Below are 14,831 nucleotides of genomic sequence, written 5' to 3' on the forward strand. Positions count from 1 at the left end.
AACTTATTAGCATTCGCCCGTGGCTCCGTCTGCGTGGAATTAATAAAAAACAAAAGCAGCCTATCTGTTCTTCTAGACTGCTCTATATCTGACATGTTTTATCGAGATTCGTTCAGCAGTTTAGGCTACAAACTCTAACAAACATCCATCTAAACTTTTGCGTTTATAATAAGTGCCTGTCCCACCATTGGCTGATAGAGGCTCAGATAGCTTAAAAATGACGTCACTGTCAGATAAGATAACAAAATCCGATATTTCCATCACATATTTGTTTCATTGGATTGTTGTCAGACAATTTACAATTTGCTGGGACAGACCCTAAGTATGATAGACTCAACGAGTTACTGCTTCAGTTAATAACATTTTTTTGTGTAAATTTTCAGTTACAACCGTCTCCCTCTCGCGCAATTGTTATTGCAGAGAGGGGCTGATGTCCACGCGAAGGATAAAGGGTAACTTCTTATGATATACATATTATAAGTTCACGCTCTTCTTATCATCATCATCACCAGCTCACTAAGTCCCCACTGAGGGGCTCGGAGCCTATCCTAAGTTAGTGACTAGGCCATAGTCAACCTGCACTGCGGGTTGACTTCACACATCTCTTTGAATTTCTTCACCGATATGTGCATCACGATGTTTTCCTTCACCGTAACGTCGGGTAAATTATGTACATATGAAAATTACATTGGTACGGCTGGATTCGAACCCAAGATCTGTAGATTACAAGTCAAGTGCTAACCACTGAGCCACCGACACTCATGACAGTGTTTATATTAACTAGCTGTGGCTCAAGACTTCGTCGAAGAAAGAATTTTTGGAATCGGCCCAGTAGTTTTTGTGATATTTCAGTACATACAAACATCTTTCCTCTGTATAATATTAATATAGATTAGAATATTTCGGACGCCTTTTGCAGACATCGTTTAACAGATGCCATTTTAGGCAACATATTAGAGGTTCGCCCCCAACCATATCTGATCTGTGTATTATGTAATAACTAGCTGTTCCCCTGCGACTTCATCCGCATAAAATTGTGAAAATTGTAATTTTATTGTTTACATTTGTCAAATTATCAATTGCAAATGTCAAAATGACATGACATGATGACAAACCCTGGTAACCTTGTTTTCTTAATGTTGGCAGCTTGTAGTTTATATTCTCTTTCCCACATGAAGGCTTTTTCCAATTTATTTATTCCCCAAGTTTCATTAAACTACAAGATTTCGCCTGCGACTCCGTCCGCGTGGAATTTATAAAAACAAAAGTGAATATTCTATGTGTTCTTTCAGACTATCCACTACATCTATACCAAAAATTTCATTGAAATCCGTTCAGCCGTCTAGGCTACAAACTCTAACAAACATCCATCCATCCATCCATCCGTCTAAACTTTCACATTTATAATATTAGTGAGATTGCGTAACGCGTAACGCTATTGCGTAAAAATAAATAGCCTAAAGTCGTAACATCGTGATGCACATATCGGTGGATAAATTCAAAGATATGTGTGAAGTCAACCAACCCGCAGTGCAGCGTGGTTGACTATGGCCTAGTCACCCTTAGGGTTGGGGTGGGTCCGAGCTCAGTGGTATCGATTTTGTATATTTGACAACTAAAATATCACGTCACTTATCCAGTGGTCTAGTCCCCCTCCACAATGCGTGTTCCTACGGTCACTACGAGGTGACGGAGCTGCTCGTGTCGGCTGGGGCGGGGGTGAATGCGGCGGATCTCTGGCGGTTCACACCCCTACATGAGGCCGCAGCTAAAGGCAAAGCGGATATCGTAAGATTATTGCTCAAGGTAAGTATAATAACTTTCGACCGCGATTCCGTTTGCGTAAAAAAAAACAAAAGTAAGTAGCCTATGTGTTCAGTACTATGGCAAAATTTATTGAGATCCCTTCAGCAGTTTAGGCTACAAACTCCAACAAACATCCATCTAAACTTTCGCATTTATAATATTAGTATGATTGGAATATTTATGTAAAACTATTAAACCTTAAGCCACCGGTATTGAAAATGTACAATCAAGGAAATTGTCGGTGTTCCATAACTGCGCACACCTTTGATTAAAACTATCACATAATTGTTTAGGCTCGCTTTGATTCTTATGAACTTACGAGCTGTTGCCCGCAACTTCGTCCGCGTGGTATTAGAAAACATACGAACTATATAAATTACAAAAAGCTACGTATCCCTCAGGAACTGGACATTTCTCGGGGATGAAGCTTATCCCATGTGTACTCCAGACTTTGTTTTATATCTGTGCCAAATTTCAATAAGATATGTTGAACCGTTGCAGAATGATCGAGTAAACATTAAAAAACTAAATTAATGAATCCCACGGGAACCGTAACTATTCCCGGGATAAAAAGTAGCCTATGTGTTCTTCTAGTCTATGGTCTAAACCTGTGCCAAATTTATGGAGATCCGTTCAGCCGTTTAGGCTACAAACGCTAACAAACATCCTTCCATCCATCTAAACTTTCGCATTTATAATATTAGTAAGATTAGTAAGATATGGAGGTGCGCAAACAATTTTTAGTTGTGCAACTGAACAGTTGAAGGTTGCGAAACAATCGACAATCGCACAACAGTTTGCGATAGTTTAGTCAAAGGTGTGCGTCCGTTCTACGACTACAGTCGTTTGTACTAGACAATAACCAATAGGATGTTTTAAATGTGTCTATAATTGATTTTTATTGTTATCTCATAGATAACGCAACTCACAGCTACCTAATTATTTATTTGTAAGATAAGACAGAGTTTATGTTTGCTAGGATTAAGGCGTTTTTTTAAAGTGGAACATCGCAGATTTCCCCGATTGTATTTTTTTAATATTGTTGATTTTTTTTGTTAATTTACTAATATTTCTTTTAACCACTCTAATTAAGCTTCAAGAATATGGTTCACTACAAGTCGAATGACGGGATTCGAACCCTCGATCGCAAAATCGGTCCATACCCCACTCCCAAGAAGTTTATACCCTAAACTATTTGGCTATTGTCGCTTTATTTTTACGTTATATTTCATTATTGCGTTAATGCCGTTTTTATAACGATATCTCTTATTGATTCTCTTTGTGCGACATGTATGGCCGTTGTAGAGTGTGTTGTGTGCAGCACGGCGCCGACCCTACCCGTCGTAACCGCGACGGTCTCACGCCGCTGCAGTTAGTGCGAGCGGGCGACTGCGACACCGCGGACGCGCTGCGAGGCGACGCGGCCTTACTTGACGCAGCTAAGCGCGGGGACCTCGCTAGAGCAAAGTTAGTTGATAATAACCCTTTATTTGATACTAGCTGTTCCCGTGCGACATTTACATTTATCAAATTATCAATTGCAAATGTCAAAATGACATGACATGATGACAATCTTGCTTCTTTGATGTTGACAGCAACTTATGGTCTCTTTCCCACATTAGGGTTTTTATCCAAAATATTTACCCCCTAAGTTTAATGGCGTTAAAATATATAGCCTAAAGCGTGACGTAAGTGTAAGGCTTCTTATTAAAAAAAAGAAGTATTCAGAAATATGGTGTAATTGCTGACATCTTAGGCAACAAAGAAGTGTGTGTTTACGTAGTATAGATGGGGGAGCTACAAAAAGATACTCTTCAGGGGGAAGACAGGATTATGTGAGTTTGTACCCCTGTGTAACCACAAAAACCCAGTAAACGAGTCTTTAGTACAATAGGGTTCTGGGATATAACCTAACACACTACATAATATCTAGCTGACTGCGTACATGCGGAATTAAAGTATAGTAAATATTTTTGTATTGGTTTGCTGTAGTTTCCATTTATTTTATTACATAGTGGTCCCTAGTATGGACATAAGTCCCCTGCCCAAGGGGAAATTAATAAACTATTTTTATTTTTTATTTTACTTTTATAGAGTTTATTAGTAACACTCAAGTTAGGTAGTTCGTAAACAATAAAATAAAAATTTTATAATTTCGTCCGGCTGAAGCCGCACGGGAACAGCTAGTATAGTATGATTGTAAACAAGAAGACGCGTCCTTAAATGTCACAGGCACCTTTTAACACGTGAGACATTTTTTAAAAGAAATAACATCTCCTTATCATCATCATCATCAGATATGTTTGTACTATATCAGTATTTGTTACAGGAAACTGATCACAGCACAAAATGTCAACTGCAGAGACGCACACGGCAGGAACTCCACGCCGCTACATCTTGCTGGTAAAATTAATAACATTAGAATCTATACTTCTCTACTAATGGAATCAATTCTTACTGTTGGCATCTGTCACCTTCATATGGATGCCTATGACTAACCCCTAATACCGACTAGTCCCTAACTCGACTACGGACATCACTAGCGTCGCACGGACATCCCTATTGTACACCCAATCTCTTGCACTTCTGTCAATCTGCGCGGTCATCGTATCTCGCGCTAATCAAAATATAACATAGTAATTAACTGGCGTTTCATTATGTTCACATAATAAGAGGCATTAACACACACTTTGTTATGTAGGATGTCAGCAATCACAGTATATTTGTGAATTTTTATTTTTTTTTATTGAAACCTCTACACTTAAAACACGCTAACTTACTTCTTACTAATGTTATAAATGCGAAAGTTTAGATGGATGGACAGATAGATGTATGTTTGTTAGAGTTTGTAGCGTAAACGGCTGAAGGGATCTCGATTAAATTTGGCATAGATGTTGGAAATAGTCTGGAAGAACACATAGGCTACTTGCTTTTTTTTATTCCGCGCGGACGGAGTCGCTGGCAAAAGCTAGTAGGCTATATTTTCACGCTATTTGTTTAAGAAGATGCGAGAAAGGGACAAAAACTATAACCCAATAGCAGCAAAGTATTGTTAACGGTAGTTGTTAGCCTATGGCCCTAGTTGTCATTTAAACATTTGAATTTCATTATTTCCTAATACAAGATTTACAAATCTAAACAATATACAAAAAAATATCTTGAAAAAGTATTGCCAATAGCGTATCGTAAGCGTAGTATTTTGTTTTCAAAAATATATTTAAAAAAATATGATATAATTGACATTTTGCATAATAAAGTATGTGTTTACGCTTTATTTTATTAGTATACTAGCTTTCGCCCGCGACTCTGTCCGCGTGGAATTAAAAAAACATAACTGAGTAGTATATGTGTTCTTCTAGACTATCCTCTACGTCTATGCCAAATTTCATCGAAATCTGTTCAGCAGTTTAGGCTACAAACTCTAACAAACATCCATCCATCTAAACTTTCGCATTTTTAATGTTGGTATGATATAATTTTTTTCTTCCAGCGGGTTACAACAACTTAGAAGTAGCGGAAGCATTGCTAGAAGCAGGGGCGGCAGTCTCCGCACGTGACAAGGGGGGCCTAGTCCCCTTACATAACGCAGCCTCGTACGGACATTTGGAGTTGGCAGCGTTACTGCTGCGTGCGGGGACTCCGCCCAACGCCGCCGACAGGTGGGGCTTCACCCCGCTACATGAAGCAGCACATAAAGCTCGCACGCAGCTCTGCTCCTTACTGGTGAGTTGGACACGCCCACTAACACAAGTCACGCCCACTTACTCATAATTCACGCCTACAATCAGATAAATCAGGCTAACAAGCAATTAAGTCACACCAAGGGTTTATGAGTTAAGCCTATATACACATAAGACACGCCCATTTGTGTGCCAGAAACGCCCACGTCTTCCATTCAGTCATTTAGGACAACCTAAAACACTGGAATATGTCCTATCGTTAATCCGCATGAAATTATGAAAATTTTATTTTATTGTTCAAATTTGTCAAATTATTAATTACAAATGTCAAATTGACATGACATGAAAACAATCTTGCTTCCTTGATGTTGGCAGCCACTTATGGTCTCTTTCCCACATTAGGGTTTTTATCCAAAATATTTACCCCCTATGTTTAATAATAGTATTTTGTAGATGTAAATTAAACTACAATAAGTATACAAAATCGTATTAAATGTAGACGAATTTAACCGTCTACGTGACGCTAAACGGTTAAATTTAAATTTAACCGTTTAGCGTCCTTTTGACCGTTAACACATTAAACCAGAATATTTCGTCTCTTTTCGTCTCGCATCCGACTTCAACAGTCCATCTCTTTCAGTTGGCGCACGGCGCGGACCCTTTTTTAAAAAACCAAGAAGGTCAGACCGCATTAGAGTTAGCGGGGGCTGATGACGTGCGCTCGCTGCTGCAGGACGCGATGACGGGCGCGGCGGGGGGCGCGGCGGGCGCGGGGGGCGTGTCCGCGCAGGCCCCGCCCCCGCCGCCGCCCGCCCCGCCCCGCCTCCCTATACGACTGCCTTCAGGAGAAACTGCAACATTAGCACCACCGGTAAGAAGTAAATTCATATTTCTTAATGATGTTTGATGTGTTTAATGTTTTTTTTATATATATAATATAAGATGGCAAACGAGCAAGCGGCCACCTGAATCCGTAGAAATGGAAAGCGACCGCTGCCCATATCCGCAATTGCAGCGCTGCCTACCCTTCATTAACGAAGAAGACGCACATAAAGAGGACATTTCCTTTTCATATGCCTCTCCTCCACCGTCAAATCCACTTTTCCTTCCCATCTTCTCCTCTTAAGAAAAGGGTGGAAAGTGAAAGGGACTAAAATTAGGCCTCCGGCACCACACTCAACAGAGTGTACGCGGAATTGCTTCCACTTCACGTCTGTCTGTATGGTTGTGGTATTGCTGGCGAGCCCTGCAGTGCGAAGATGTTAAAGCGGGCTCTACCACTGTTGCTGTGATCTTAAGTGTACACACAAGGATATAGTTTTGTATGAAAATGTCCCCGTTTGTTCGAATAATCTCCGGAACTGGAGGACAGGACTAACAGGAATTTAACTGGATGATATATATCCAGGAATGTTTTAGGCTACTTTTTAAGTTTTTCAACATTTGAATTATTTTCCGGTTGATTTATTTTGAAATTTCGTGTTTTAAGGTTATGCCGTCAAACTACTGGGCGGAGGGTTCGCGTGGCAGCTTGGAAGATGCAGCCGGTAGACCTGCATCAGCTCTCTCCACCTCCGAATCCTTGCAGACCTTCCTTACTAGGTAACACCTCGTTTCCTTTAATCTAGTACCGGCTAAGGACGTTGGATATAAAGGGGCGCCATGGCCACATAAATAGGCGCCTTTAATGCATCAATGGGCGCTACAGACGTGTCACACTCATAAATAGGTGCCATAAACTAATTAATAGGCGCCATGAACTCATAAATAAGCGCACACTCATAAATAGGCGCCACAAAATCATGAATAGACGCCACAAACTCAAATAGATGCCATAAACTCAAAAAGGCGCAACACTCAAAGATAGGCTTCACAAACTCATAAATAGGCGCCACAAACTTATACAAAGGTGCCACTATTTTATAAGTAGGTGCCACAAACTCAAATAGTTTCCACACTCAAAAATAGGCTCTACAAACTCATAAATAGGCGCCACAAACTTATAAAAAGGTGCCACGATCTTATAAGTAGGTGCCACAAACTCAAATAGTTGCCACACTCAAAAATAGGCTCTACAAACTCATAAATAGGCGCCACAAACTTATACAAAGGTGCCACTATTTTATAAGTAGGTGCCACAAACTCAAATAGACACCACACTCAAAAACAGGCACCACAAACTCATAAATAGCCGCCACACATGCGTACATAGGCACATGTAGGGGTGCCGCAGACGCTTCTTTTTCGTATTCAATTACTTCTAGGTAAGTCTTGGTGTCCAGAATGCCACCTCTGGCATACGAACTCCTTTTTAGTCAAAAAAGTTGGATTGTCCACTGAATGAGTGTATGAAATGTGTGCAGGATCGGCCTGGAGCAGCTGTGGGGCGTGCTGGAGCGCGAGCAGATCTCGGTGGACATCCTGTGCGAGATGTCGCACGAGGACCTGCGCGCGGTGGGCGTGGCCGCGTACGGACACCGCCACCGCCTGCTCAAGGCCGCGCGCCTCGCGCTGCACGCCAACACGGGTACCTATGCTAGTATTGTACAGAGGAATTGCTATTCGAAAACTACTGGACCGATTTTGTTTAATATTTGGATGTATGTTTTTTAGAGTTTGTAGCCTAAAAATACTGATTTCGTTGAAATTTAGCATTAATTGCATAGGCTTATTTCTATTGATATACTTACTGTTAGGAACAAAATTATTACCGTGCTGTAGAATTGGCGCAACACTAGATTATCGGCATAAGTCACGTCCCTAGCTGACAGCTGTCAATGTCACTGGAAGTATGGAGTTTGGCGCGCAACCTGAGTCCTGACGAGAAGTGTTGCTCTGAGTTTAAAGCGACAGTATCAAATAAGTTATCTAAAAATATCTGTACTCTATACTAATATAATAAAGAGATCGCAATATAATTATTACACAATAGGGAATATGTATGTATTTTTTTTTTTTTTTAAACGATTCTACTTGTTATATAATAACCAGAAAAAAATTGACGCGAAAATATTCAACCATTGAGCTAGACATTGACCACAGGATTTGGCATGAGACACGTGACGTCAATCGTCATATTCCATTCATAACATATGCTCAGATGACATTTCGATGTAAAAACAACGAAGTATCTCATTGGTTAACAAAAGTAAAAAATCGATTCATTTTTATTATTCCTGGTACAAATAAGTGGTAATTTATAATTCTATTCATTAATTTTTTTATTTTAAAGTTGGTTTTGATATCGTGTTTACAGTAAAATATTTCAAGAGTGTATTTCTATATAAACTAACGTAAATGAACTGTGTATTGTCAACGCAGCGACGCCATATTAGATAAGCCACTTGCTTCGACCAATAGTGTGCGTTTTAGAACTTAGCGAGGGAATTTGAAAAAATATACATTTTAAAGATTACATTTCGCCAATAAATGTTATTATATTAAAAAATCTTTACAGGTATGTTTTTATAGTAATAAAGAATACTTTAAAAAGCTTGGTCCAATTCTGCGTCATATGCATATTGCCTATTGCTTCATATATGTTTTGTCTCTTTCTCGTAACGAATATTGTGTTCTAGAATACTACGGGGGCACGACATTAGTGGAGGTGTTGCCGGAGGAGTGTGGGGCGGGGGCGGGAGCCGGGGGCGAAGTGGCCGGGGGCGAGGGGGCGGGGGCGGGCTGCTCCGGGGGCGAGTACGGCATGCTGGAGAGGGAGATGCAAGACTCTGTTCGCGCCCATAGAGATCATGTCGGTGGACAGTTCTCTAAATATAGAGTTGTTAGGGTAAGTACGAATCATCATCACCAGCTCACTACGTCCCCACCGAGGGGCTCGGAGCCTACCCTAAGTTAGTGACTAGGACATAGTCAACCTGCACTGCGGGTTGACTTCACACATATCTTTGAATTTCTTCACCGATTGCATCATGTTTCTTTTACCGTAAGAACGTCGGGTAAAATATGTACATATGAAAATTCGAAAATCACATTGGTACAGCGGGATTCGAACTCAAGACCTGTAGATTACAAGTCAATTGCTTAAACCACTGAGCCACTGAAACTCACATATTAGTGTGATTTTATTCAAATATATAATATTTTAGATACAAAAGATAGTGAACGGCCGCCTGTGGGAGCGCTACCAGCACCGGCGGCTGGAGGTGGCGGAGGAGGCGGGCGCGCACAACGAGCGGATGCTCTTCCACGGCTCGCCCTTCATCAACGCCATCGTGCAGAAGGGATTCGATGAACGACACGCTTATATCGGTCAGTTAACACTTATAAAACATTTAAGTCACTTATAAGTCAATATAAGACACTTTTAAATAATAGGGAATATGCGTGTATTTTTCTACACGATTCTACTTGTTATAAAATAACCAGAAAAAAAATTGACTCGAAAATAATCAACCATTCAGCTAAAAGTAACAAAATAAAATTACGACTATTTTCAAACGACTAAAACGCGAACGGAGTTGTCTTGAGACAATTGACGTCAATTGTCTTATTCCATTCATAATATACGCTCAGATGTCACTTCAATGTAAAAAACAACAAAGTATCCTCATTGCTTCTCAAGGTCTAAAAGTCAAAAATCGATTCATTTTTTTATGCCTGGTACAAATAAGTGGTGATTAATGATCCTTTTCATTAATTTTTCCCCTTTCATTGCGTCTCCTCCACTTTTCTTTCCCATTCTTTTCTCTTAAGAAAAGCTCGGAAAGGGAAATGGACTAAAATTAGGCCTAAAGGTACTAAACTTAATAATTTTTTATATATTTCAGGTGGTATGTTCGGCGCTGGTATATACTTCGCGGAGCATTCCTCTAAGAGTAACCAATATGTGTACGGCTTCGGAGGAGGCTCCGGCTGTCCAGCCCACAAGGATAGGAGCTGCTACCTCTGTCATAGGTATATATACACACAAACTACTAACGAACTACACTAACTACTAACGAACAACACTAACAACTAATGAACTACACCACTAACTACTAACGAACTACACTAACAACTAACGAACAACACTAACAACTAATGAACTATACCACTAACTACTAACGAACAACACTAACAACTAATGAACTACACCACTAAGCACTAACGTACAACACTAACAACTAACGAACAACACTAACAACTAATGAACTACACCACTAACTACCAACGAACTACACTAACAACTAACGAACAACACTAACAACTAATGAACTAAACCACTAACCACTAACGAACAACACTAACAACTAACGAACAACACTAACAACTAACGAACAACACTAACAACTAACGAACAACACTAACAACTAACGAACAACACTAACAACTAACAAACAACACTAACATCTAACGTACAACACTAACAACTAACGAACAACACTAACAACTAACGAACAACACTAACAACAAATGAACTACACCACTAACTACCAACGAAATACACTAACAACTAACGAACAACACTAACAACTAACGAACAACACTAACAACTAATGAACTAAACCACTAACGAACTACACTAACAACTAACGAACAACACTAACTACTAACGAACAACACTAACAACTAACGAACAACACTAACAACTAACGAACAACACTAACAACTAATGAACAACACTAACGAACAACACTAACGAACAACACTAACAACTAACGAACAACACTAACGAACAACACTAACAACTAACGAACAACACTAACAACTAATGAACAACACTAACGAACAACACTAACAACTAACGAACAACACTAACAACTAATGAACTACACCACTAACTACTAACGAACTACACTAACTACTAACGTCTGATATTTTTCGATCATCTAGGGGGCATTAAAATTAATTTAGCATTAATTAGATGTTCGGTATAATGTGTGTGTCCGCAGACAGATGTTGCTGTGTCGCGTGACGCTGGGGCGGGCATTCCAGCTGTCCAGTGCGATGAAGATGGCGCACGCGCCGCCCGGACACCACAGCGTGGCGGGCCGCCCCAGCCACGGCGGGCTCTGCTTCCCCGAGTACGTCGTCTACAGGGGGGAACAGGTATCACTTTGTACTTCCAAATATTACTACACTAGTTTAAGACCGCGACTCTACGTGGAATTGAAAAAACAAAAGTAACTAGCCTATGTTCTTCCAGACCAATGACGGATCTAGGGGGGTCATGGGGGTATGACCCACCTGAGCTGGTTGGTTGGACTTGACCACGACTATGTGACCCCCCTAGCGCCAAAGCTGGATCCGCCCTTGTTCTTGACTATCTTCTACATCTGTACCAGATTTCATCGAAATCCGTTCAGCAGTTTAGGCTATAAACTCTAAGAAACATCCATTCATTTGTTAAAGTTTGTAGCTTGATTTCACGCGGACGGAGTTGCGGGCAAAAGCTAGTCTTACTAATGTTATAAAGAGGAAATGTTTGTATTTTTTTATGTATTGGAGTAAATTAAAAACTACTATTGTTTTTTTTTATTTTAAGCGGACGAAATCGCGAGCAATAACTAGTTATATTAAAAAGAGGAAAATTTTGTATTTTTCTATGTATAAAAATAACTCAAAAACTATTATTTCTAAGCTTAATAAACGTAAAATATAACTACTACGGCGTTTTCATAAAATCTTTTACCATTGAAAAGCTAAAAAAAATATAGGCTGTTTTTATTTTTTAATTTCACTCGGGCAAAGTCGCAAGCAACAGCTAGTATCTAAAATATTATTTTTCTTATTCCAGGCTTATCCCGAATATTTGATAACATATCAAATAGTTAACGAAGAGAACACTGGCTCAGTGTAACTGCATATTAGTCTATGGTGATGTGAAAAAAACTGTCTATGGTCGAATGTGTAACCAATTTGTGTTCGATATTTGAATCGGTTGATAAAACTGTGGTCGAAATGTGAAAATGTCTATGGTAAACAGATAATAAAACTGTTTATGTTCGTAAAACAAGATTATATAAATTGTATAAAACAAAATAGAAGAAAAAAAATTCTTTTCTGTGCTTCAAAATTAAAACAATAAAAATAGTTAATAAACGAAAAAGAAAAGATGAATATTGTTTATGGTCTTAAATTGAGGAAATTGTCTATGACCGTAAAACTATTTTATCTGTGGTTATGAAACAATGCAGTTAACTCTGTAAAAGAAGACATTACGTAAATAAATAATTTATCTATTATTGAAATAAAACGATAGTGTAAATAAATTTAAATTTTATAATTTATTATCTAAGGTTTGGGATGCACGTTGCTTTTATATTTTTCTAAAAAGCTGTGATTTTTAAAATGGCGCGAAAACTGCGTTAATATTGATATATATTCTATAGAACATACAAAGCGAGGCAAAAAAGGTTTTTGACATAATAAATGGAAATACTTTATTAAGTCTGTCCCATAACTGACTGATAGAGGCTCAGATAGATGAAGTCACTGTCAGATAGAATAAAATCCGATATTTCCATCACATATATTTATTGTTATCGGACAGTTAACAATTTGGTGGGACAAGCCCTAAGAGGCTTATAAAAATTCATAAATATAATTTTCATAAATTCAGGAATTATTTACTTCTATATATAACAATTTATAATTCTGTGAATAGATTTGTAAACATTTTAGTATAAAAAACACAAACTACAAAATCCATAGACAAAATGAAATTGTTAATAATGTGTACATAATTTCTCGTTTGAATTAATTTTGACTATTGGTTTTAAAAGAAATGTAACAATTCATAGGAGAATAAATGAATCTCAACTTTTTATTTGGAAATTAAATAAAAAAAAAACAAACTGGGTATCGATGTGTTGTCTCTGTTCTGTCAAAAGTAAATAAAGATGGCATATGACAAATTTTAATGCAGAGTCTATCAATTACGTAATTTACGAAAATGAATTCGTAACGTATAAAATGTCGAATAATGAGTTTTCGTGATAAGTACAATCAGGGAAAATGGCGGTGTTCCTTAATAAGTGTAGAAGTTAAAAGTTTTGTAAATGAACTTTTAAATGTGTGGTTGAAAGTTATTGTTTAATTCACTTATGGGTTATTTATAAGGTTGTGTCTCGTTGCAAGGAATATAGCTCTGAAAGTGGAACATCGCGGAATACCCTGACTGTACTTGCGATTCGAACTTTTTTTAACATCTTAATAGCAATAATGCTAGAAATTCGCTCATTGTATATTTTTAGTATAATTGTATAAAAATGTTTGGTGTTGAATATATTTTGAAAAAAGTATTTTTATAACTGTCAAGATAATTTTAAAATAGCAATAATTTTACCGATCATTTTTTTATTATTATTGTATATATTGAGGTTTTGTGTAGAAATGATTGTGTGTAGAATGGAATACATTATGTGGATTTTATATTGTTTTATTTCTCAAATTTTCTTAACCAATATACTATATTTACTTATTACGTTGGCGCAGCGACCGGAAGTGGGTCTTGGCCGACACGAGAGAGCGCCAGCTTCACTATATTTAGTGGAATTCAATATAAGCGAGAAATGGGGATGTTTCCTAATTTTTGGAATTGCTTTTATTATGTAGATAAACAATATCTAAACAAGAAAAAAAATGTAATAAAATCATACACGCAACATTTCATTACAAAAACACTTAACTAAAAACAACTCCTCGAAAGACCGCGAAAACGCCTCATGACATGACGTCACTTCTTTGCTAACAAACCTCGCGTCGCGGTCTGTCAAAGTCATTCAAAGTGACCAGACGTAAATTGAATTAGCTATTCAAATGACTTTTACTATTTTTTTTTCGTCATAGTGATCAAAAAATTTGCTCGTATAATATGTCGTAAATATAAAAACACTTAATAATGGAGTCCTCATAATATAACACACGAAAACTCAATTATTATAATCATTAAAAAAAATTATAACTACAAAATGCACTGACATTCACTGAAGCTGGTCACACTGCCATGTTGTTTGCGAAGAAGTGACGTCACCGAGCTCTGATTGGTGTTTGAGATAGAGTAATGGAGGGTAAAAAATATTGCAGCGTTTTTATTTTTATTTCAATGGAGACAAACATTTAAGGTCTCCAAATGTTATTATAGGTTTTAAAATACTGTCTTTAAAATATTAAACATAACTTTATTTGAATTTGTAACATTAGGAAACATCCCCATTATAGCAAAGCTATGTAAATAATTTCACTTTTAAACTCTGTAAATAGACTTATTACAAACAGAGATGGCACAATCTTTACTTGAAAATTAAATTTGTTTATAGGACAAGATGAGGGTTTCTAGATAAGGAATAAAACGATTTCGTTTTTTTAAAGTTTTATTATAAACAATGAAATAAATTACACTTA

General features: G+C 37.9%; 1 protein-coding gene across 1 annotated transcript in view; it reads left to right on the plus strand.

The window, feature by feature from the left end:
- The window catches only part of LOC106103893 (tankyrase-2), a 56,238-nt gene extending 43,953 nt beyond the window's left edge, over positions 1-12,285 (plus strand). Inside the window, exons 13-25 of the mRNA XM_013283803.1 lie at positions 384-452; positions 1,641-1,806; positions 3,128-3,273; positions 4,136-4,209; positions 5,297-5,529; positions 6,127-6,357; positions 6,976-7,088; positions 7,850-8,013; positions 9,065-9,273; positions 9,593-9,755; positions 10,274-10,400; positions 11,378-11,534; positions 12,223-12,285. Of these exons, the coding sequence (XP_013139257.1) occupies positions 384-452; positions 1,641-1,806; positions 3,128-3,273; positions 4,136-4,209; positions 5,297-5,529; positions 6,127-6,357; positions 6,976-7,088; positions 7,850-8,013; positions 9,065-9,273; positions 9,593-9,755; positions 10,274-10,400; positions 11,378-11,534; positions 12,223-12,285 (1,915 nt within the window). The remainder of the gene's footprint in view (positions 1-383; positions 453-1,640; positions 1,807-3,127; positions 3,274-4,135; positions 4,210-5,296; positions 5,530-6,126; positions 6,358-6,975; positions 7,089-7,849; positions 8,014-9,064; positions 9,274-9,592; positions 9,756-10,273; positions 10,401-11,377; positions 11,535-12,222) is intronic.
- Positions 12,286-14,831: the final 2,546 nt, after the last annotated feature.

This window comes from Papilio polytes, unplaced genomic scaffold (genome assembly GCF_000836215.1).
Source record: "Papilio polytes unplaced genomic scaffold, Ppol_1.0 DF823693.1, whole genome shotgun sequence".
Lineage (NCBI taxonomy): Eukaryota > Metazoa > Arthropoda > Insecta > Lepidoptera > Papilionidae > Papilio > Papilio polytes.